At 48.8% G+C, this 22,441-nt stretch overlaps 1 protein-coding gene across 1 annotated transcript in view; it reads left to right on the forward strand.

Moving 5' to 3' along the window:
• The window catches only part of SLCO3A1 (solute carrier organic anion transporter family member 3A1), a 124,837-nt gene that overhangs the window by 16,872 nt on the left and 85,524 nt on the right, over positions 1–22,441 (forward strand). Inside the window, exon 2 of the mRNA XM_082768831.1 lies at positions 5,685–6,150. Coding sequence (XP_082624957.1) covers positions 5,685–6,150 — 466 coding nt within the window. The remainder of the gene's footprint in view (positions 1–5,684; positions 6,151–22,441) is intronic.

Below are 22,441 nucleotides of genomic sequence, written 5' to 3' on the forward strand. Positions count from 1 at the left end.
CTACACTAGTGGAAAACAGACTCGTTTAGCTTTGCAAGGCACATGACTATTTTTTTAAGCTATTCTGAAATGAACTGTGGGTTTCCATGGGCGTATTGACTCCTGACCAAACAGGATATCTTCTGTGGGTGCTGCCTGCTCTTTGCACCGCTTGCAGCGCGCAGTGAGCATTGCACTGCAACGTGCATCTCACCTCGAGCACGAGTGCGTGGTGCTGCTTCTCTTGCTGCACGCTCTAATATCCTTTCTGCTCAGGCCACTGAAAATCCTGGCTTTGAACGTGTGCTTAATTCGGGCTGTGTCAATAAGCTCAGAGCTGGTCACCAGAATATAAAATAAATTGTCCTTCACTCTGCCTGGTGAGCACAGATCCGAGCTGCACGCTCCTCGTGGCACCGGCACAGCAACTTGCAGATTTACCGGTACTGGCCTAGAAACAGCGTAAGCACATGCAACAGCCAAGCTAATAACACCCTACTTCTCAGCTGCTGCACTATTATCCCTGTCACGTGAATGCAAATTTCTATGCAGAGACAATTTCCAGACCTTGAGCAGAGCCAGCTTGGGTGTGTTGGCATCGCCACCCTTTCTGCTTGCTCTTCTGTTCGCATGCCCAAAGCCAGCGCAGGTGTCATCATCTTTGGTGAGAGCATCTTTTAGGTTCCCACTGACTTGGCTGGACTGGGAACGGCGTTGAAAGTAGCCATCAGCAGGAGGAGATGGGCCCTCTAAATAAAGGCAGGATTTGGCCCTGTCCTGTGTGGCTGCTGGAAGGGAGGACAAGCGACACCTGAAGACACGGGTGGAGGCACGTGGAAGCAGCAGTGCTGTTTGTGGGCCGGTTGCTTTGGCCCTTCGAGGAATCGTACATTTCCCAGCTCTGTAATGGAGACTGTGGGAGACGGTTCACGTCTGTTTTCCTCTGGGAACGGAGTTGCCAGGCAATTATTTTACACCCTGTAGCACTGCCGACATGTCTCTTCAAGTCCGATCTCTTACCACATAACTGAGAAAATGTATTTTACATTAAAAAGCAGCCTTTAAAAAAGGCCCTTCAGGCATAAAGTCAATGTGTTTTCTATATATAACCGCGTGTTATTAATACAATGAATTTATCTGTAGACTCTGTGGGTGAATATGACTTATCACTGGAGATGCGAACAATATGATGTTCGTTTTCAATGCACTGTGTGTACAGCTCCGTAGCCGTGCCCCCAGCCCTCAATTCATTCCTTGGTGACAAAGCGGGGCAATAGCGTGAGGCAGCTTTGCGGATTGCGTTTTTGCTGAGCATTAATATAAAATAAACAGCCTCTAGAGAGAACAAATCTACCTTGGGTCAGAAATGCCAAGATCTATAGATCTGGGGCAGACAGGAATGATGAATGTGAGCGAGCATTATTGAACTGAGTCCAGAATGGCATGACAAAAGCTTCGCTGGGTTTAGTTACAGGGGCTGCAATATAAGTTGCTTTGGCTGAAAAAAAATTTAAGGTGGTGATTGATTTTGTTGCTTTTTTCCCCTTTTTTTAATGTAGGTAGTTTATCACTGCGTGCATCGTGTGAGATCATTTTCCTCTTTCAGTCACTGTAGAGCGTTTCGGAGGAGACTGAGGGGGCCCCTTTAGCCCAGGTCCTTGTGAATGCTGAAATGCCTTTGGAAACCGAGACGGACACATTGTGCAGAGTTCCCGGGCTCTGTAAGAGGAGGAAGGAAATGAGGTACATGAGTTTGCAGATAGCACAAGCATCGTATAAGTTTAAATTACGGTTATTGTGTGTTAGGTGGTGCCTTCGCAAAGGCAGCAGGCTGGGTTCCCTGGCATTTTGGGATCCCCAGCCCTGAACCTCTGCAGGTTCAGTGCCCTGTGGCCTGTTCAGGACTGATCTATAGGAAAGACACGTGGACATAAAAGTAACAGGGATCTAGGCAAAGCAGAGCTGTTTTCAGCCCTGCTGCAAACCCGTACAAGGCTGTAGCTCCAGTGCTGCTGCCACCATGCCTGGGTGCTGGCGTTTGCCATAATCACAACACTGTCTGTGCTGCCTCTCTCATCTCACTCCTCTGGACCTGCCTGGTCAGTGCATGGTTTCACACTGTTACCTTTTGGGGATAAACCCAGTAAAACTCATTCCTAGGCACTGGGCCTATGCATCTTGTCCGTCTGACTTCTACAGAGTGTTTGTATCAGCAGCCCTGTCACTGTTTCCATCATAGAGCAGAAACTAACTGAACGTCCTCCCAACCTGTTCAGTGCAGCCGTGACAAAACAGCTGTGTGACTTCCAGCAGCCAGGAAATAGCGAGTTCACAGCTACAAGGTGGGCTCCTGGCACGTCCCGCTGTGCTTTAGCAGGAGGCTGTCCGTCTGAAGGCCCCGTGCTGCCACCCCGCTCCGTGCCCTGCATCCCTGCAGGGAAAGCAGCCGCCTCATGGGCTGCACTCCCCAGTGCTCAACCTGGTCTCAGCACACAGGGACTCCTTATAATCCTCGCAGCCTTTTCGCATGATGTCTTTATTTTACAGGGACCTGTTGTGTCTTCTGCAACGTTTACATGACTCTGGGTAAATGGAGCTAGTGTCGAGGAGCTGCGATGGCTCCCAGGGAGCAGGCTCGTGAGCAAATACACAGCACAGTGCTGGCTTTTCAGCCAGCCGTGTCCCGCACGCAAGCTGCAGCCCTTTGGTCAGGTTACACACGGGGCTGCTGGTATGCAGGAAGCCCTCTAAACGTGGGGTGTAGAAGAAAGTGAGAAGAATGATTTGACCGTGGGCAGAGGTTGGGTTTGGGTAAATGCGGGTAACACCTCTGCTGTGCTAGTGCTGGGGTTGTAGTCAGTGCGCGTGCTTAAGGTCACAGCCAATGTCAAAGCAAAAATTGGGGCTGTGCTTTCAGCTCCTGCCACTCTGGAGGTAACACAGTTATATTCCTGGTTTCTCCGGCTAAAAATCTGCATGATGACCATTTATTTCCAAGCCCTATTTTTATTTGGGGGTTATTTTTCCATGACTGTCAGTGGTTTTGCATGCTCAGCGTCATTTGCTCATCTTGGAGAGATTCCCCCTTCTGCCACACCACATGTTGTTGGGACTTCAGCTATTGCCGTGCTTCCCTGGGGCCATGCTGAAGGTGGTGGCTGGGTTTCGGGAGGGCAGGAGGACTGCTTGGGTGAGCACTGTGGCTGTTACGCCTCCGATGGGTGCAGCACCGCCGGCTCTGACCACAGCACCTCAAACTACAGCCCTGGTTGCGAGGCATTTTCAGCTGGGGAATCTGGAAGAGAAGGAGCTTGCCTGCATTCCGGATGTTCCTTGCATCTCAGACACTGAGGATGTCTCTTGGTGTGAGTAAGGATCAGAACAGCAGCAGGAGCTCCTGCAGCCTGCTAGCACAGCAGGGCCAGCAGACAGGAACCACGCAGTTCCCTAGGGAAGTCCAAAGGCGCCTGCCTGCTTCTGCCTCTCCGTGCCGGTGCGGTCGGCAGCCTCACCCATCACCTTCTGCTTTAGCAGCTGGAGGCTGTGCTTAGAGCCCAGGTGCACGAAGGGGGTTCCCATAGCAGGGGGCTGGCTTTGCAGAACTTGTGTGTGCTCAAGCACTGTTGGCTGGAGGTCTCTGGAGCAGGGACAGACTGTGCTGTGCCCTCAGGAAAGGGTCAGCATTTCTCCTGGTGAGTCACGGCGCTGTTTCACCCCAACAGCTACTGTACCCCTGTGTCAGATGGAGCCACGGTCTCCTCTCCCTTGGACCCACACATCTTCACTTGGGTTTGGTGTGGGGAAGAATTATTGCATTGTCTGCAGTCAGGGGCTGGATTTGTAGGGTTTCTCTTTGTTTGGTTTTGACCTTGTTCATCTCTTGGCTCTTCAGTCCAGGACGATTACAGCACTGGCACAAAATGGCCACTGCCTGTATGGGACAAAGGCTGGATTTTCAAAAATCACGAGTCCCATCTGGTTTTGTAGAGCTGACTCTGACACTTCTCAGGTTGAGATCTGGGGGCTTTTGCTGGTGCAGAGCAGCAGCAGTGGGCTGTTCCTGTTCTTCCCTTTTGTGGCTGCTGGAGCTGTCTTTGTCCAAGCTGTGCCCTGGTGTCCCCCAGCAGAAGCTAGCTGCCCCCGGACAAGAGCTGCTGTCAGAATACTTTAAAGTCGGTCAGGCTGGCTCCTGCTTCGTGAGGTTTATCAGCAAAGATTTTCAGTGCCTCCAGTGGGAGGCTATTTTTGTTCTATCCAGGGGCTACCTTCTGCTGTGAGGTCTTTATAATGTGTTTTTGGGTTTGTTTTTTTTTTTCTTTCTTTATAATATGTTTTTAACAGGCGGAGAAACCTGCCTGTTTAAGGACAACCTTAAACATCTTCATCTCTCGCAGCCTGAAAAGCGAGGTAGTCTTTTATCCAAGGTAAACATTTTTGGCATTTCTGTGACACTTTCCATTTTTTGTGTGTGATTTTCCTGCGTAAAACGGACACTGCTGTAGACAGGAGAATGTGCTGAGCTTTCTCCCTTGAGCAGGGATGACAGCGAGCCAGGCACCCAACGTTTCGTCTCCCCGCTTTGATGCGTGCCTTGGCTGTCGCGTAAAACCCACGCTGTGTTGCGTTGCACCGAACGATCAGAGCTGGATGACATCTCAAGAGATCAGCCGGTCCGTTTTCCTGCCCTTTGGCGAGATCAGCCGTACCTGTGCTGTTCCTGACAGCTGCTGCCCTGTGTTCTTCTGAAAGAGCTCTGCAGCCTCTCCAGGCAGCCTGCTTCCCTGTTTGACAACCCTCGCCAGGAGAAGGCTGCTTTCCCCCCAACCTTGCATTTAACCTGAATCATCTCTGCTGCAGGTTAAGCCTGTCACTGCTTGTGCTGCCCATTTTGAAGGCAAAGAACAAATCACTCCTTTCTGCGGCAATGTGAGGTATTTGAAGACTGCTCTTGTACCTCTTTCATGTTAAATAACAGCTATTTGTTAAATTTTCCCTTCTTTGTTGTAGATTGAGATCTTCTATGTAAATCTTAATTTGTGAGTCTTCTCAGAACTGTTCTGCAATTGAAGATCCAAGTCATTAACCAATTCACAAACAGTTTAAGCCATTTGCTCGGCGTTTTATTTAAATGCTTTAATAAAAGCCTTCTCTGCCAGCCAAATTGCCTATTTGTGCGTCACTGTCTCTGACTGACTTCGTGGCCTCATGCTAGCCTGTGAGCCAAGTCCCTGCAAGGTTTTCTGCTGCTCAATAACCGCGGTTCTTTCCAAGAGAAAGATCGGGTGCCTGGTGTGATGTGTTGCTTGGGGTGGTTTTACATTGGTCCTGTGGGGCGGTGTTTTTGGGATGTGAAGGCTGCACGGTCAGATGGAAAGGAGCCTTAAGAGAGGCTGACAGATCATGGAGTCTCAGGGCTCTGCAAGCAACCAAAATGTGGATATTGATGTATGAGGAGTTGGAAATGAACACGTGTGCAGACAAGTGGTAGGTCACGAAGTGTCCCTTGCTGTTAGGACCTTCCAGCAGGGCTCTGTTTGAACTTGGATGTCAGCTGCTACTGTGCTGTGATTTGTGTGTCCTTGATTTGTAGGTTTTTGGCTGTAAGGGAGACGCGAGGAAACTTGTACGTTAGCAGGGCATACGAGGAGGACAGAAAGCAGTCTGTGTTCCCTCTCAGTAACTCTATCTGCATTTCTCTCTTGTAGGTGAGTGTTTTAACCACCTTGGAGCGGCGATTCAACCTGCAGAGTGCTGACGTGGGCGTCATTGCCAGCAGCTTCGAGATCGGCAACCTGGCCCTCATCCTCTTTGTGAGCTACTTCGGAGCCCGAGGACACAGACCACGCTTGATAGGATGTGGAGGGATAGTCATGGCCTTGGGCGCCCTGCTTTCCGCACTGCCCGAATTTCTGACCCACCAGTATGAATACGAATCTGGGGAAATACGCTGGGGAGCCGAAGGGAGGGATGTGTGCGCTGCCAACGGGTCCACCAGCGATGAGGGACCAGACCCGGACCTTATCTGCAGGAATCGGACTGCTACCAACATGATGTACTTGCTGCTCATCGGAGCACAGGTCCTCCTGGGCATTGGTGCTACCCCCGTCCAGCCCCTGGGAGTTTCCTACATCGACGACCACGTGAGGCGGAAAGATTCCTCTCTGTACATAGGTGAGGCTCGCTGAAAGTTTTCCTTGAGGCCAGGCGTGTCCCTTTTGTCATCTTTGTTGGCGGTGCAAGGTATGCCTTGACATTTCTTATCTGTGTGCATCTATGCCCGGGAAGGTAACGAAGCACTGGGCTGTACCGAAGTGGTTGGTAAGCAGCAGGGAAGCACACTGATACTTTCCTTTATTGGAGAAGTGGTAGAGGTTGACAGCTGTGGTAATTATTAGTGTGTAATTAGAAAGATGCTTGCTCCTTTTATTGTGTGTACCCGTCTTGCTTTAAATTCTGATTTTGTTTGTTTACGGTTGAGTTTTAGCTGAAGATTTTCCAAGTAGCATATGTGGTGATAACTTTTTTGTCCCAAGGCACCCCAGTTCCTTTTCCCTTCCGAAGCACCTGACTGCATCTGAGCAGTCCTTGCTGTATAAGGAGACAGAAGGGATGCGTGTCGTGGCACTACCACCATCACGTTTCAGCAAGCAAGTGCCTGGTATGGAGGAGGTGCTGTGACCCAGCGTGCTGTGGCAGGACCCCAGATAATGCGATCCCTGTCACGAAACGGGATGCGGAAGCTGGTGATGTCTATTTTGAGATCTGGTGAGCCTAGAGTCGAGCTCATGATTCTGGTGATCATGTTGCAAAATTATTCCAGATGGCTAAGATATGAAATTGGGGTTCGGTTACCTGGTCAAACATCTCTAGTATCTCAGTAAAGTTCTCATGGGTTTCAGCAGCGGTGCCCTCTGTGACAGTTTTAAAGAGGATGCTGTGGGTGAAGCTGTTCTCTGGGGAAAAAAAAAAACTCAGTCTTGGCTCATTCTTCTTTCTTCAGGACTTGCCACCAGGTAAATGGCTCCAGTGCATTAAATCACAATACAGCTGAAGTATGTGCTGCTGTTACTGGATTCCTTCTGCAGTTGTTAGTAGAGTTTTTAGTGACAAAAACTGCGTGCACTTGTGCCTTCACCCCTCACTTTGCTTTTAAACATCAACTAAGTGGGTGATCCCACTGGTAGCTATTCTTTTTTCTAAGACACTTATAACTGAACACAGCTGTGGGATGGCCAAAGCTGGGCAGTCCCACTGACTTTCTGAAGGATCTTAAATGTCTTGGGATAGCGCAGAGGCCTGTTGGAATGACTGACTCTATAGCATGGTTTCCGACTGACTCTATAGCATGGTTTCCGCATTCCTGGGTGTATTTCTGTCTGGCTTAGATGTTCTTCTACATATTCAAAGTGTGTCTGTGTTTTCCTTTAACCGGCCATAAAATCCTGGCACTTCTGGTATTGGTTGTTATTAACCTTCACTTGGTTCTGTAAGTGCTTGTGAGGGATCCTCTGGATAGAGCGGGGTGATATATAAAACACAAGGTACTGTACAACCCAAAGGTGAATAATGGGACTAAATTCACTGGGGCAACTTTGCCAATGCCATAAATGATGAGTTGGAATTAAGAGCGGTTCTAAGATTATCTATTATAAATAACGATATGGAGGAGCAGCAACTTCTTTCAGGCTGTTCCGTGGGCATTTTGAAAGCAATGCTTCATGTCTGAGAACAGGATTAAGGAGGGTGCGTAAGAGGAAGATTAGGAAGAGTGATTCTTTTAGTTCCTTAGATACATTCATCTTGCATGCTAAAATACCTTCTTTAAAGTTGGCAGCTCAACCGTAGCTGGGAAAATACAGCCAGAAAAAATAATTTCTTCTTGCTACGTGCAGTTTTGTGATTTTTTCCTTCATATACTCGCTTCTAACCATGTAGCGTTCCTTTCTGCAGCTAGAATGTATCATAATCATCAAATCTTGATCTGGACTTCTCTATATAAATGGTGGGTCGCAGACGAGTGCACGTTGTGTGCACACTCAACCGATCAGCTGATTGAATGAAGTTTAATATTAGTCCTATCCCGAGCTATCCATCACAAGTAGGTTTTTGGGTAGGGGATGATTAATTCTTACATCAAACTGCAATCAATTTGGTTAGTGAAAATAAAAGCTAGCAGGAAGAAATGAACAGGAAAAAATGTATTCTGTGGATGAATATAAATGGAGAGGGTGCAGGTGGAAATACGTGTCTCCTCGGGTTTGTGAGTGCTTGAGAGGTAGTCCAGTTCCGTAGTTTAAGGCACCCTTTGAGAATTATGGGCTTGGATTTGTGTTTAACTGATTATTTTTGTTGATGTCATCAATGCAATTTTCAGTGGCCTTAGCAGAAAGCTGGCTGAGCAGCTTACCCGCTTGGTTCTCCTGTTTCACAGCGGAAATAACTGCGGCGTGTACTGTCACTGGGCTATGTTTGTAGCAGTTTTCTTTCTCATAATAGCACACTCGCTCAGTAGGGGCTACTCTGTGTGTGACCGGATGAAACGTTTTTGGGTAAGTTCCCTCAGTTTAAATTAGGAGCAAATCTGGCATAGGCTGCTCCCTCAGGACAGAAACTAATTAATAACAGTGGTAATAGTCTGGCCAAGCTCTCCACCATGGCTGGGAAGAAATGATCAGATCGACCAGGCCGTGCTGTCTCCAGTATATTGCTGCTGTCAGGTATGGATGGGCTGCGTTTGGGCTCTGTTGTAGCTGGGGGGAAGAAATAGTCTCTTACCTGGCAGCTTAGTGCCAGTAATTGTTCACCTGCAATAAAATTCCTCTTTTGTCCCAAGGCAGTGAGTTAGACGGAACTAAACCCATGCGCTGAGTTTTTTTTCCTTCCCTCCAAGTTGTGCAAGAGTTCAGTGGAGCAACTTCAGGTAATCTCCAACCTCCGTGCGGGGAAGTGACAATACAGGGAGACTGCTCTGTGTAACAAAAACAAACAAATAATTTAAAAAAAAAAAAAAAAAAAAGGAAACCACAACTTTTGTGTGTGTATGTATTAATATAAATGTGTGTATGCAGAAGAATGCAGATGTGTTACTACACGGGATTTAAAGTGGGACTTTACTTTCAGTAGTAATGAAAGCCTATAGCATGAGTGAAATAGAACACATCTATGACCCTGAATCTGTGAAATCCTGCACACTGTGGTTTCCCTGTGATGACACGCACACAGGAGATGGGCAGTGCCCCTCTGCTGTGCACCCTCTGAAGGCAGAGGCTGTTCAGGCTTGTGCTGTCCTTCCAAGGAGGTGGGGACTGATGGAGTTTCGTAATTACAGAGGTAGGGTGAACTCCTACGGGAAGGTATCTCTGTGGCACGGGCTGCTGACATGTAGCTTCATGTTTCTGGAGCTAACAGCAGTTACGGGAGGTTTTCTGATGCCTGCTAACAAACTCAAACAGATTCTGTTGCTGTAGTAACCAGCCCTAGGAAAAGGGCTGTGCTGTGGTAACTGAGGGCAAATCAAATCACAAAGATGCATGCACACGAGCACACGCCAAGGGATGTCCAGAAGAAAACACATTTGTGCTGTAACAGAGTTTGGAAGGTAGCAGGACCACGTCTGCTCCTGCTAATGATGGGAAATACATTCCCTTCCATTTCAGCAACCAAGAGGATGCTCAACCAAGAGCAAAGGTCACGAAGTTGGCAATAACATCGAAAAAATGAGAAAATGTAGGAGTTTTCTTAGCTGTTTCAAGTCGGAGAACTCTTCTGTTATGGTGCTTTTCTCTCCCTGTCTGCTGTCGTATTTAAGGTCTCGACTCCAAAGATTTCAAATCAAACAGGACAGTGACACCTGCATTTATTGGCATTTGGTATTAGCATCCCCTCCGAGGGAGGAGTTCCTCGCTCCCTCAGGCTGCAGGACTCATTGCTGCAGTTACGCTGCTGTTCAAATCCCCTCGATTTGTGGCATTGTTTGCTTTAAAGGGGGAAAAGCATTTTGAGGACTCCTTACTACACAGTTCCTTTTTCTACCCGCTAATGACTCACTTGACATTTCCCTCCTCTGTGCCTCTTCTGCGAGCTCTTGCGAAGTTCTGTGGAAATCGATGAAGACTGTGTCACGGGAGGGGGATCAGAGGCATCACGGAGCTGATCCAGGGGGAAAACGACAGCGGTTGTATGGATTTGCTGCCTCCCAGATGAGCAAGAGCTTGCAAGCGGTTTCTGGTCACTGGAGTTGCCCCCGTTGGTGTCAGCAGTGGTTTGTGTGTTCAGGTAGAGCCAGGGCAGGGCCGTGGCAGGTGAATGTTGTTGGCAGCCTCCTTATGCTCCTTCTGGGCTTCCTGCAGCAGTTACCATTTGCTGCTGAAGCTGTTGCACCTCGTCTAGACCACAGTTACCTGCAAAGCACAATGAATAGCGCAGGGAGCCGGTAATTGATCTGGGACAATTAAAGGCTGCATTATAGGGAGGAAGTCGCTGTTATTCTGTCTCCTGTTGATGGAGGAAATTGATATTGATGTTGGAGGGGAGCAGTGCCAGGCTGTGTGGAGCTTGGCTCGTTCAGAAGAATGCTGGGTTGGTCTTTAACGTGCCAGGGACTTTCATCAGGTTCTCCCAGGCTGTCTCGGTGTTTAACTTCATGTCCACATACCCCACGTGTTCAGGACAGAGGACTGGAGTCCTGGTGGCTCACAGAAATGGCTGTAAGAGGAAGACTGACACGAGGGAAGTCCCAGAAGGGGCAAGCCTGAGCCAGAGTGAGTGATAAGGAGCGATGGGTTCTCCTCTATGGGCAGTACAAGGGTGTGTGCCTGACCTCAGTGTGCTCAGGGGAATACACCTCTTGGTCTGCTTTGTGGAAGGGTGGAAGAACAGAAAAATAGAGAACTCAGCACTGCTGCATGTGTCCGTTTAGCTGCTTTCTTCTGCCTCATCTTCCCAGCTTCTGTTCGGTCTGTACTATGTGTATTTGGGTTTATCTTAGGGCTGCTCCCACTGCTGACCCCAATGTAAGAGGCAAACTCAACAGGATGGTGTTCGGTGCCCAGTTCTGCCAAGATGGGACTTGCCAGCCCCAGGAAAGGGGCAGTGCCCGGCGCTGTCACTGCTGACCCTGACCTTGGCAGGGGTTATTTTACATCGGACGTGTGGAAGCGCTTTTGGTTTTGCCACCACAACTGCAGAGCAGTGCTCGCGCTCGCTTCTGGTGCCTTCCATGCTTGCTGTAAGCATCAACTCGAGATTTGCCGCAGAGGAAGACAAATGTGCCCTAGTTGGAATCTTGCTGTCTCCAGGGATAAATTTGTCCATTTGAAAAATCACTTATGGTAGCTTACGTCAGTCAAAATGACAGCAACCATTGTGTTTTGGAGGAGCAGGAGCGTTTTCGCTACTGACAAGAATTAAATCTGAGCGTATCTATAGCAGTGAGTTAATAGCAAGTTATCAGCGTAAGATGCTGAAATCATCAGAGTTTGAGTCAACATTTTGCGTGTGGCAATACAAAGAAATAGTACTCAGATTTCTATTAGGAAGCGCCTGTTGGCAAGCTAAGCAGTTGCTGTGAACCTTGAAACCATTCATCTTCTGCGTATCTGGTGTTACGTATGGTAGGGTTCATCACTAAATGCCTACAGGGAAAAAGAGCACAAAAGGGGGCTTCCGATTTTAAAAGCAAATATAAAAATGCAGTTCATGACATTAAAGAAAAAGCCATAAAAACCAGAGAGCAGAAAATCTTAACCATCTACAGGGCAACCCCTCTGTTGTCTAATGTCCTTGTGTGCAACTTAGCACATTTGGAGGAGTGTAGAATGAGCAGTCAGTGGTGGCACCTTTCACGATAGAAAAATAATGAATAAATGTCTCCCATTTATTCAGAAGCCTAAGAGTTCTGTTTCCTGGGGGACACAGCATGTAATGCTGGGAAACACGGATATTTTGGAGCTGAAAGCAGATTGTGCGGCTGATCGGGCTTTCATGCTGGAAGCATGTTCTGTTCTGCACGTAGCTTGGTTTCTGCGGTGTGAGAAGCGCTATTTAAAGCTGGTGAGGACCCTCGTTCCCCGCAGAAATGTGTCGAGATGGGCATTGTTTTGTCCCTTCCCAGTTCTTTAGAATATTTTCTCATGCCCAGATTCCCTCTCTGCCTTACCCCTGGGTGCTGCTTTCCTAAGCTCACCTGCTTAAAGCTCAGCCAGCCTTGTGCTTTCCTGAGCCCTCTTCCTTTCAAGAGCTCATTTCTCCCACACCTTCCATAGGGGATTTCAGCTGACATTTCCTATTTGTTGTGTATCTTCTGCACGCCCGTCAAGTACCTGCAAGTTTGGTGAGGCTGTCCACCTCCACGTGGGCACGTTTGCTTGCAGGGTGAGCTCTTGTTCCAGAGAATTGTTCTTCTCCCCGCTGGGGTGTGCGGTTCTATAGGTACGAAGTATTTTTAGCCTAGAGATTTGACAGAATTTTGTGATCGTTTTGTTCGGTAAGTGCATCCTCCTACAGATGATTTGGGGAGCCATTCCTTTCTGCCACCGTCTCCAAAGGGCTGAGAAAGACAAGGTATTAGCACAGCACTGAAAGGAGAGTTGTTGCCAACGTGAGTGCTGTGCTGCCTGTTCATTACTGGGAGGTGTCTTCGCATCAAATTCCCTTCTTGTCTTCCCTGTGGACTAACTCCAATCAGTTTAAATTGCACAGCTTCATGTGGATATACCACTATTAACGGTGCTGGCCTAGCCCACTGATCCATTGATAACCTGCAGCCTTTTATAATAAATTATCCCCCTTTGGGGAGAGATCTCTGTCCTCATTTGCTGTGTGTCAGCAGGGCTGGCATGGTTACACATGGCCCCTTTTACACTGCCAGTGATAATATCCTGGAAAATTAAATGGAAACCTAAACAAGTGTGTAGGGTGTCTTAGAGCAGTAGCAATAATCAATTAACAGGAATAACCTTCCCCACTACAGGCAGGAGGGCTGTTGGGAAAGGCGGTATTTATTCAATTAAATGTCTATATGCACAAAGTCATAACTGCTGTGGGCTCCATTATTTTACAGCAAGTGCTCCAGTTACCTTAACCTTCTGCTAATAGCCTTTTTGTTTGTTTGTTTTTTGTTGGTTTTTTTTTTTTTTTTGTTAAGAGTTGAGTAAATAAGGCTTGGGTCCAACACAAATGAATTTGTGAGACCATATTGAGGGTGGGAGCTGTTTCCCTGTTACTCTGCGCTCTGTCTGCTTCACAGCTGATTTTTGACTTTAGGGATTTGCTGATTTTGATGTCTTTTTAAAATAATTTAATTTTTGAACATGTTGGTTTCTCTGTCATGTATTTAAAACAGTTATCATCTGAGAGCCTCATGAGGTACATCATTTCTGTGGCAGCCTCTTTGAAGCAGTGCCCTGGGAGAGAGCTGTTTGTCATTTCAATGGCAGACACGCAGAGGACGGTACGTATTAGCTCGAAGTTCATAACATTAATTAAATAGATTGGAAGGTGCTGAGCTGACCATGTCAAGAACTGAAGGCCGTATTGTACCTCCTTAATGGCACAAACAGCAGCCAGAGCCAACATGTCATCCTGCGTGTGCCATCAGAGGCTGCAGGAGCCAGCCAGGACAAGGTGCAGGGTTTGCCCCTTTGCCAGCATGAATCAGGGCTCTGGCCTCAGAGCAGTGGTGATTATTTGTTGCATGATACCGAGGCTTGTGTTGTCCTATTCTCTCACCAAAACAATTTGGTATGGAGGATATTCTAGGGTTTGTCAGAAATGATTATCCTACTCATCCTCACCCAAGTGAGCAAAAGACAGCTTCCATGAATTTTGCTGTACCGCTGTAACCTTGCAATAAAAGAAGGTCAGTGAACTGAATGGCAGGGGGAATGGTGTTAAAAGATAATCACTGCCTTAAAGTCGCAAGCAGATCCTGCTCTCCTTTGTATCCTGACACGCACATGTACTGCCTGGTGTCAGCAGGGCTTAACAAAACGTGCCCTGCTGCACAGGGGGGCAGGCAGGGGCTCGGGGCAGCTTGCTCAGCACTCTTACTGCTGCTCTCGGTTGCACTGGGTGATGTCTGCTGCCTTGTGAGCCTGGGGGAAAGCTTGCCTGCATGGCTGCATGCCTATGGCTAGCTGTTGTGTGGTTATCTGCAGGATAAGGTGCTTCACAGAAGTGTTTAAGTACACTCAAAACTTTCACAGAAGCTCAGTTTGCTTGAGCTCATGAGCATGTCCATGACCTGTGTTTCTTGTCACTTTCCATAGACTTTTTTCACTTGCTCCAAGAGCCAGCGTGTCATTTTTGTTGGCTGAACCATTTTTTTTTTATTATTTGTTTTCCCCCTTTGAAGGGGGGAGGTTGCAGCATGCTGGCTGGAGCTGGGTGCCTGGCCTGCTGGTGTTCACACCCTTTGCATGCCAGATAGCGCTTATCTGAGTTACCTCAGTGTTTGGTTTTGCCAAGGCTGGCAGTGCCACGACAAACACACGTGTCAGGCAGTGATCTCTCCCCAGCACAGCAGCTAAATGCAGCAGAGCTGCTGCGGGAGCAGGGCTGGCAGGAGCTTTTCCCTGGGGCTGGGAGGGACAGCAGGGAGGGAAGGCCAGCCCTGGGACGAGCCTGCCCAAGGCTGTGTGCGTTACCTGACACGAGACATCTGAAAGGTGCCTGAGCAGCATGTCAGGCTCAGTGTGTGAACCTGTCTAATTAGAAATTAATGGTGTTAACAGCAGAGGAACAGCTGTGACATGAATCAAAGGTGTGAGTAGCCCAATAGTACATGTTTCTGGGGCAGAGCTGCTGTAGAGCCACCGGTGCGGTCCCATCAACTACAATCATCCAGTTACCCCGAATGGACTGACCTGGAAGAAAAATGATGAAATCCAGTGGTAGGCACCATATTAAATAAATAAGTAATGTTCGAAATGCTTTGTGGTGGTGTTATAAGCCAGTCAGAAGAGCTCGTTGAAGAGGAAACCATCCCTGGGGTAGCATGCAGGCTCGGGGAGGTCAGGCAGGGCCATGTCTGCACGGGTTGGTGACGAACTAAACCCTCCCACCTGGCAGGTTTGTCACCAGGGGCCTGGCGCTGGGATTTAACCTACCAGCGATCTGACTCCGGGGTTTGGAGCCCTGTTTGCTGTGCTGGCAGGACGGCCGCCTCTATGCTCGTGCCAAGGTGTTTCCCCACTGACTAACTTGTCACTTCACAGCTGTCAGATCAGCCGCATCTTCCCACCCGGCTCTGCTGTCACAAAACGCTGAGGAAAGGACCTAGGCAGATTCTGGGAAAGGTGAAATCGGCCATTCAGGCACCCCAGGAGCTCCAGCAGGGAATGGCACAGCACAGGTGGAAAATGGTGTTCTTCTGTCACGTACACGGTTTGGTTCACCCTGGGAGCACACTTGAGGCTTTTTTGATCTTTTTTTTTTCCATGGAGGAAAATCTCTGGCTTTGCCTTAGACATCGGGGTTTGGTCCCTAAACTTGTCCTTTGAATTTTGCTGTTTTGAAAGCACTTGGAAATTATCTGCTGATTTCTTTTTGCCAAGGTGCGGCCATTTCGTTAACTGTGCTGCTAATGAGGCGTTTGGCTTCTCCTTAGAGGAAGCCTGCCCTCACTAAGTCCCCTTTTGATTTCAGTGATAGCGATTTTGTCTCAGGGAGGCTGTCCAAATGTGGCCCTTTATTAATTAATCCCTGAGGATTTCGGTAGTACCCGGGATGGGCGTTAACAGCAGGTCACTAATACCTCAGGGCACTTCTCTGCACCTAGGCAAGACTCTTACAAGGTGCAGACTCCAACCAAAGGCAACAGATCGAAGCAGCAGGGGAAATCCAAGAGCTAAACAGGTAGGAAGCAAGCTGCAGTGTGCAGTTCTTGCCTTCCTGTCTGCCTCTGCTTGCATTTTCCCTCCAGTTTGCTTTACACTGCTGTCTTCAATGTTAGATAAAACATTCCTGCTGCAGCCGCTTGTACGAGACAGCGATGTTGCTTATTAGAGTTGAAAAGAAACAATATTAAGAGGGGAAAAAAAAAAAAAAGACAACTGGGACAACTTTCCTGCGTTAGTCATTGCTGCAGAGACCAATTACCCCAGTGATGAAAGACCACCTGTATCTTGTTAGCCATCAGCTAACAACATATGGATGTCTTAATTCAATCATCAAAAGGATAATGCTTGTTAGAGAGAGCTTCCCCTCCATCCCCTTACAAGCTGCGCGCTGGGGGGGCCTCGTAGGGGCGGTGGCTTGTGGGGAGCGAGCTGCAAACATCCCTGGCTGTGCTGCGGAGGAGGCACGAGCATCGTTTGATGCTCTGGTCCTCAGCTGTGGGTCGTCTCTTATTTGGGGCCGTTGATGGTTTTGTCCTCTAGATGTATTTTCTCATTTGTAACAGGATGTAATGTGGTGAAGTTTGGGGGGGGCGTTTCATATGCAAGGTACATCCCTGCCGGGCAAAGATGTTTTACTGTGCTGTTTTGTGCAATGTGTGCCTTTGTTTCTCTTCTGTAAATCTTGCTGCTGTGGGACTCATTTTGTCGTGGACGAGCATGCTGCTTCGTGGACTGTCCGAGGGGCAGCACTGCAGGAGACTGAGCCATTTGCTGTGGTCCTCAGTAATGTGTGAAGAAGTTCCCACAGGTAACGGGGTAAGAGGTTTGTAGGGAGACATACACCTACTTGATCAGCAGAGGCAGTTGAACAGCGCATGTTTGTGCTTGCTGGGTGTTGATCTGACCAGGATCGCTGCTCGTATGGAAAGATTTGCTTTTTGTTTCCCCACTGTCACCTGAGCTGGAGAAATACCTCCTTGTCTCTCCAGCCCCTTCCTGCGTTGGTGAGAGTTACGCACCAAATGGAAGTGCAGCCTGGCCTGTAACTGGATACAGCATCTCGTTAGGTGCTTAGCATCCCGGAGGGACTTGATTTATAAGCAGTAGTAAAACCCAAACTGAGCATAGGTTAAACAAATACTCTTCCTTCAGCAATGTCTCCCGGGTTATAAAGCGAGTTAGTGGGAGGGTGAGAATGGTCTCGGGGAATTCTGACGCCAGCGCCTTGCTCTCGCTCTGACACCTGAAACTCCTTGCTGCATTCCTGCAGCGCATTGCAGCTCCTGGGCCCTTCCTCCTCGGTGTCAGAGGGGTTAACGGGTCTGGCTTCTCGTCTGTTAGCACCATCCTGCCCCACCTCGGCAAACTATTTTTAATTTGTCTCCAAGAGCTGGGTGGTTAAACAAAGAGCAAAGGCTGTCTTTTGCAGGGAGACCAACGGGGAGCAAGAAGTGGGTTTAGGGCAGTTGTACTCCCTGATGCTCTGTACCCCGCTTCCAGGAGCCCCCAGCACAAGGAATGCACTTTGGGCTTGTCCTGTTGCTTTTTAATGTTGCTTGTGGCCTGCACATTTTTCTTCCAAGTCTGTTTCTTTTCTGTGATGCCAGTTTTCATTGCCTGGATGCTCGGGATTTGGCTTTGAGGTTGTGAAGGTGGTGAAGCAGGCGTGAAGCTGTTCCCCTGGCGTGAAGATGTTTTGGAAGTGGCATCCGCCAGTCAGAAACCTTGCGGTGCCAGAGGTGGCCGTTGTGCCAGCACCCTGCCCTTGCCTTCCTGCTGCCAGATCCCACCAGGGGTAGGAGTGCTCTGGAAATCCCTTGAAAAGGTGCCTGGGGGGAAGATGAGGCACAGGCTGATGCAGCTGGCAAAGGTTGGGGCAGGCCATCCCCTTAGGTGAAAAATGTAGCTTCAAATGGGTTTGGTTGATTCATAGAAGACCTATGGAAGTGAACATTTCAGATAAAGAAGAGAGTGATGATGAAGCTGTGCTGCTCTCCAGTGTTGATAAAATACTCCCGGGTGTAGCTCTTAGTTTCTCGCACACAGCACACCCCAAGCCCTGGTAATGTGGTGACTGCAGCAGCTGGAGCGAAGCTTTCTGAATAAATCGGTCTTGCCGTCCTGTGGTATTCAGAGTCTGGGTAAACAGATGAGACTTGCTCCGTGCCTTAATATCAGCAAGTTTGGGCTTTATTAGCCCTGGAGGGGCAGTAAATTCCAGGAGTGAGCTGGAGGAGCAGGCAGAGGAGGTGGCAGGAGAGGAGGCGTAGTGCAAGGTAAGGATGTGCTCGAGGAAGTCCGTGCTGCTCACTGAAGGCCAGGAAGGCAATTTGAAATCGAATCTATGATGCACTGGGGAGCTATTGCAGGGGGCTCAGGATGGGGTGAAGATTTAGGAAATCTGCCCGAGCAGAGGCAAGAAAAAGGCAGTGTGAAAGGGGAAGGGAGGAGGAGCGTGGTGGTGAGCAGCAGCATGTTTAGGTGGGGAGAGGTGTGTTGGAGCAAAGAGAGTTAATGTGGGAGATGAGCCCGTCCGGGAAAAACCATGGTATGTGCCATTTCCAGTAAGTGCACAGAAGCCTGGGTCCTCACATCAAAAAGCTCTTTAATTTCTATGAAAATTCGGTCTCTTTGTTTTAACCGATAACCATGGGAATTAGGTGTCTAAATAGAATCTGGGCTAAGCGTTGCCTTTCTGGATCACAGTCCCGGGGCGATTCTCTAAGGCATTGCTGTGTGCCTCCTCCTAGGCCACAGGTTGCACGTGGCCTCTGTTTTCTTGCAAGGCAAGCTTGTTTTGTGAATAAGCAGCGTGTTTTGTTGGCGGGTGTGGGTGGTGTCAGGAGGGGAAGCGAGCCTGCTGGGGGCCTTGTTCCCAAAGAGATCCCAGTGTTTGCTGAAGATGCTAATTATTGCTTCCAGCCCATCGTTAGTCCTCTCCTGCCTATAGCACGCTGATCAAAGGTGCTGATAACACTTGCAGTGGGTAAAAAGCTTGTAAGGAAGAAAAAAAAAAAAAGGCATTCTTGAGTTTCAGGAGTGCTGCTGTCTGCTGTTTTACTTTTTGGCTGGCATTTTTTGGAGGAATTTTTGAGACTGGAGGTGGCAAAGGAAGGAGATGCTTTGTTTTCTGGGTTGTTTTTTAATGCCCCATATGGCCGTTTTATTAACTGGAAAACCTCCAACTGTGAATGAGATGATGTTATACAGCCCCAGCCCGTTTCCATCCGTGTGCCTGGGACTACTTGTGCCTCTGAACGCGAGCCGTGCCTCCCCAGCTAGGGTTATGGTGAAAAACAAAAGCTGCGTATGCCCTGTTCTGCTGACCCAGGGAAAACGTTGCTGCTTCTTATTCTGGGCATGCTGGCATTCTTCAGCAAAATGCAAACTTTGAATAAATGACCTGTCAGCAGCTCATGGAAAAGCACCTCTGTTTGGGAACAACAGGTACAACAAAACCCCAAATTTGTTCTTCTTTAACGGTTTGCACTGAGCTTATCCAGCACGGAGTTGGCTGGCTGTACGTTCACATCCCTCCCTGCTTATGCAAGTGGGGTTTTCTACCTAACTCTGAAATAACACGTTGCAAAACAAACCGTGTGGCGTGATCTGCACTTCGCATTATCAAGGCGCTTCCCGAGCATTTCTTTGCATTGTCTGCCAGATTTCTGTCCCATCTCCCATGCTGAGACAAAGAAATGATTCGCCCCGTGTAGCACATCAGTCGGTAAATGAGACTGAGAATTTAGAAACAGCTTTCAGTAATCTTTCTATCATCTTCTGCATGAATGTATAGGCTTAAGTTACTACCTTAGTTTTCTGGTGAGGAGGCTTAGCAATGAAGCATTGGCCTGATCTGCCTTTACACGGATTATTTTTGATGTGTGCAAAGGAGGCAAAAGTAGGGAAAGGACCTCTGTCTTTGTTAGGAGTGTACCTTGATTCTTCAACAATATCCTGGTGACTTCTCTGAGAAGGATGCAATGGGGAGTGGGGCAGAATGGGATTTGCTTAAACGCCCCTCTCTCAACTTAAGGTTTTGCTTAATTTCTGTGCTCAGAGCTGACAATGGGATTTAATGTTTTGGAGTGGAGCTTTCCCATTCCACATCCCCTGAGTTGTGTGTCTGGGCATCTTCCTCACAATCTTCCTCACAACCTTCAGCGCCCAACCCAGCTGCTGCACGGCAGAGCCCACGATAGCACTGTCACGAGTTAAGTTAGCAGATAATTCATTGTTTTTCCTGCTGGCACCTCTCTGGGGCAGTGCCAGGTAGCCCAGACCTGCTGTCTGCTTGCTGTAGGTGATGTTCAGACCAAAGGGGCTGGTAGAAGCTGCGGAGTTGGGTATGCAGAGCTCCTTTTGCTTGCTAGCAGTGACCTGAGGCTGCTGCTCCCTTTTCTGGGAGACGCCTCTGGCCAGGAGACAGCCTGGCACAGCCAGCCAAATAAACGAGCTGGGCTCTGATTACACCAGGTGCTTGGAAACCCAGCAGCAGCGAGGGGCTGCTGCCAGCTGGGCCAGGAGCTCAGGGAGCCTTTTGCTACCCTGGAGCCGCAGGAGCAGAGTCACGGCCGCGTCCTGCTGTGTCACTCCCCGTGCCACCCTCGGTGCCGCCGGGGACAGCGAGCGCTCTTGGCAGGCACCGCCGGCGTGACGCTGCCTTGCTGCTGGAAAAAAAAGCGGCCACGGACCGATTTTGCAAGGCTTGCACCTTCTGCTCTTCCTACCTTCCGGCCCTGGCTGTCTGCAGGAGGGTGCTGGGAGAGGAGAAGGGCCAGGAGTGCCCGTCGAGGCGTACTGCTCCGACCCAGTTAGAGGTGTATTAGTCACAGCTTCCCTGCGTAGTACAGAGTGACCTCGGTTGCCTGAAGGCCTGTCTTTTCTGCTGGTCACAGGCAGGATTTGGTTGAGGCTGCCTGGCTCGTGATGCCGTTGATGCTGCCAGGTATCTGTGCAGCAGGGGGGTGAGCAAAGTTGTGGTTCTTATGTTTAGTGCTGCTCTCCCTTAAAGAGACTTTTGGGGTTTAATTAAAGTTAAAACCTAACCTGAAGTCCCCAGGGTCCTCGTGTTCTCAGCAGCCCTGGGAGGTGCAGGCGGCTCTCCAGGAACTGCTCCTGCCCCTGAGGATGCCGTCACCTGCCCTGCTCCGGCTTTGTTGAAGGGAGGTGGTGGGAGCATCCCCCTCGCACACACTTCAGATGCAGATTGCACGGGATTACTGCTGGCTAACAGCCAAATCCCGGGCAGCAGAGGCTGTTTAATCACACTCCTGTCTCCGCTGGATTAACGTAATTAATGTAAGCCCTTTTGGATGGGCGACCTGTTATTTGTCTAGCGCAGCTCCCTGTTTGTGCGGTGTTCTGTGTACAGCCATGATGCTCTGAAAACGATGACGGAGATTTAATCCCCCCTGCATACAACTGGAGACCGAGCAAATCTCCGTTTACAGACAACTGGTTTGCTGCTGCCTTTGGAGGGGGCGTTACAGGCTATTTTAAAAAAAAAAAAAAAAAAAAGCCTAAGGTTAGGTCAGAATGATCATTTCTTAAATTACTTCAAGGGAAATTAAAATGGGATTTTTTTTTTAATGTCTTCCCTCTAGGGAGCAAAGAAAGTTATTAATAAATTGAAGGCTCATCAGTACTTCATGGTTCTGGCCCATTTCAGGGGTGATACAGAGATTAATGTGCAGTGGAGATATTGGTGGCGGTGTCCTTGCACACCCAGTCACGTGGGGCAGGAGCCGCGCCTTCATCTTCTGCCCTTTGGGCTAGCTGGAATTGCGGAGAGGAGCAGAGATGTGGTTCCCAGGGCTGTGACATCCTACGGGCACCAAGTCAGAAGCTGAATTCCTCCCTTCTGGTTTTTATTTTTGCATTTCTCACACAGCTGGACATGATCTAACCCCGAACAGGATACACGGGCTCCCTCTTCTCTTTACTGTTTCAGGGTTTTGTAGCTGCAAATTGGAGAGAGCTTAAAAATGGAAGAACAAAAAAGCTTTCAAAAATTAATAAGACTAACTCAAATATTGATTTCTGAGTAGTGGGATGCCTTTAATATGCTTTTTGTGTAGCAGAAGTACTGGCAATATTTCTTGACAAAAGCTATCTTCTGCTTTCATTTTTCCAAGTTTTAATTGTAACCTTTCATGTCGAACAAAATCACAAAAGCGATCATTTCACGAGGAGTGAAATCAACCTTCAGTTCTGGTGGCTTTTTTCCCTCGGTCTTGGCTGTACCCATCTGTGCAGAAGGCAGAGGCTTTCTGGAGCGTTCTCTGCAAAACAAACGCTGGTGTCCAAGCTTGAAAATTAGCATGAAAGTGACATTTAATATTTGGCCGGCAGCTTAAAAAAGCCTGTTCTTTGCAGGGAGGTTAAAAGCAACCTCGCTCGGGCAGCTCTGTCCCCCGGGGTTGCCGCTGCTCCCGGTCCTCCCAGCCCAGGCGCTGCTGCCCGTGGGAACTGGCAGTGCTCCCGCGGGGAGCTGGGCAGCGTGTCCCAGGCTGCCCTCCTCCTGTCCCATTGCCTCCATGGGTCCTTCCAGGGAGAAAAAACCCTATCCAGGGTGGCAGACGCTGAAAACGTGAGCTCAATCACTTAACAGGTAGTAGGTG

The sequence above is a fragment of the Aythya marila genome (assembly GCF_965140915.1).
Source record: "Aythya marila genome assembly, chromosome: 11".
Classification (NCBI taxonomy): domain Eukaryota; kingdom Metazoa; phylum Chordata; class Aves; order Anseriformes; family Anatidae; genus Aythya; species Aythya marila.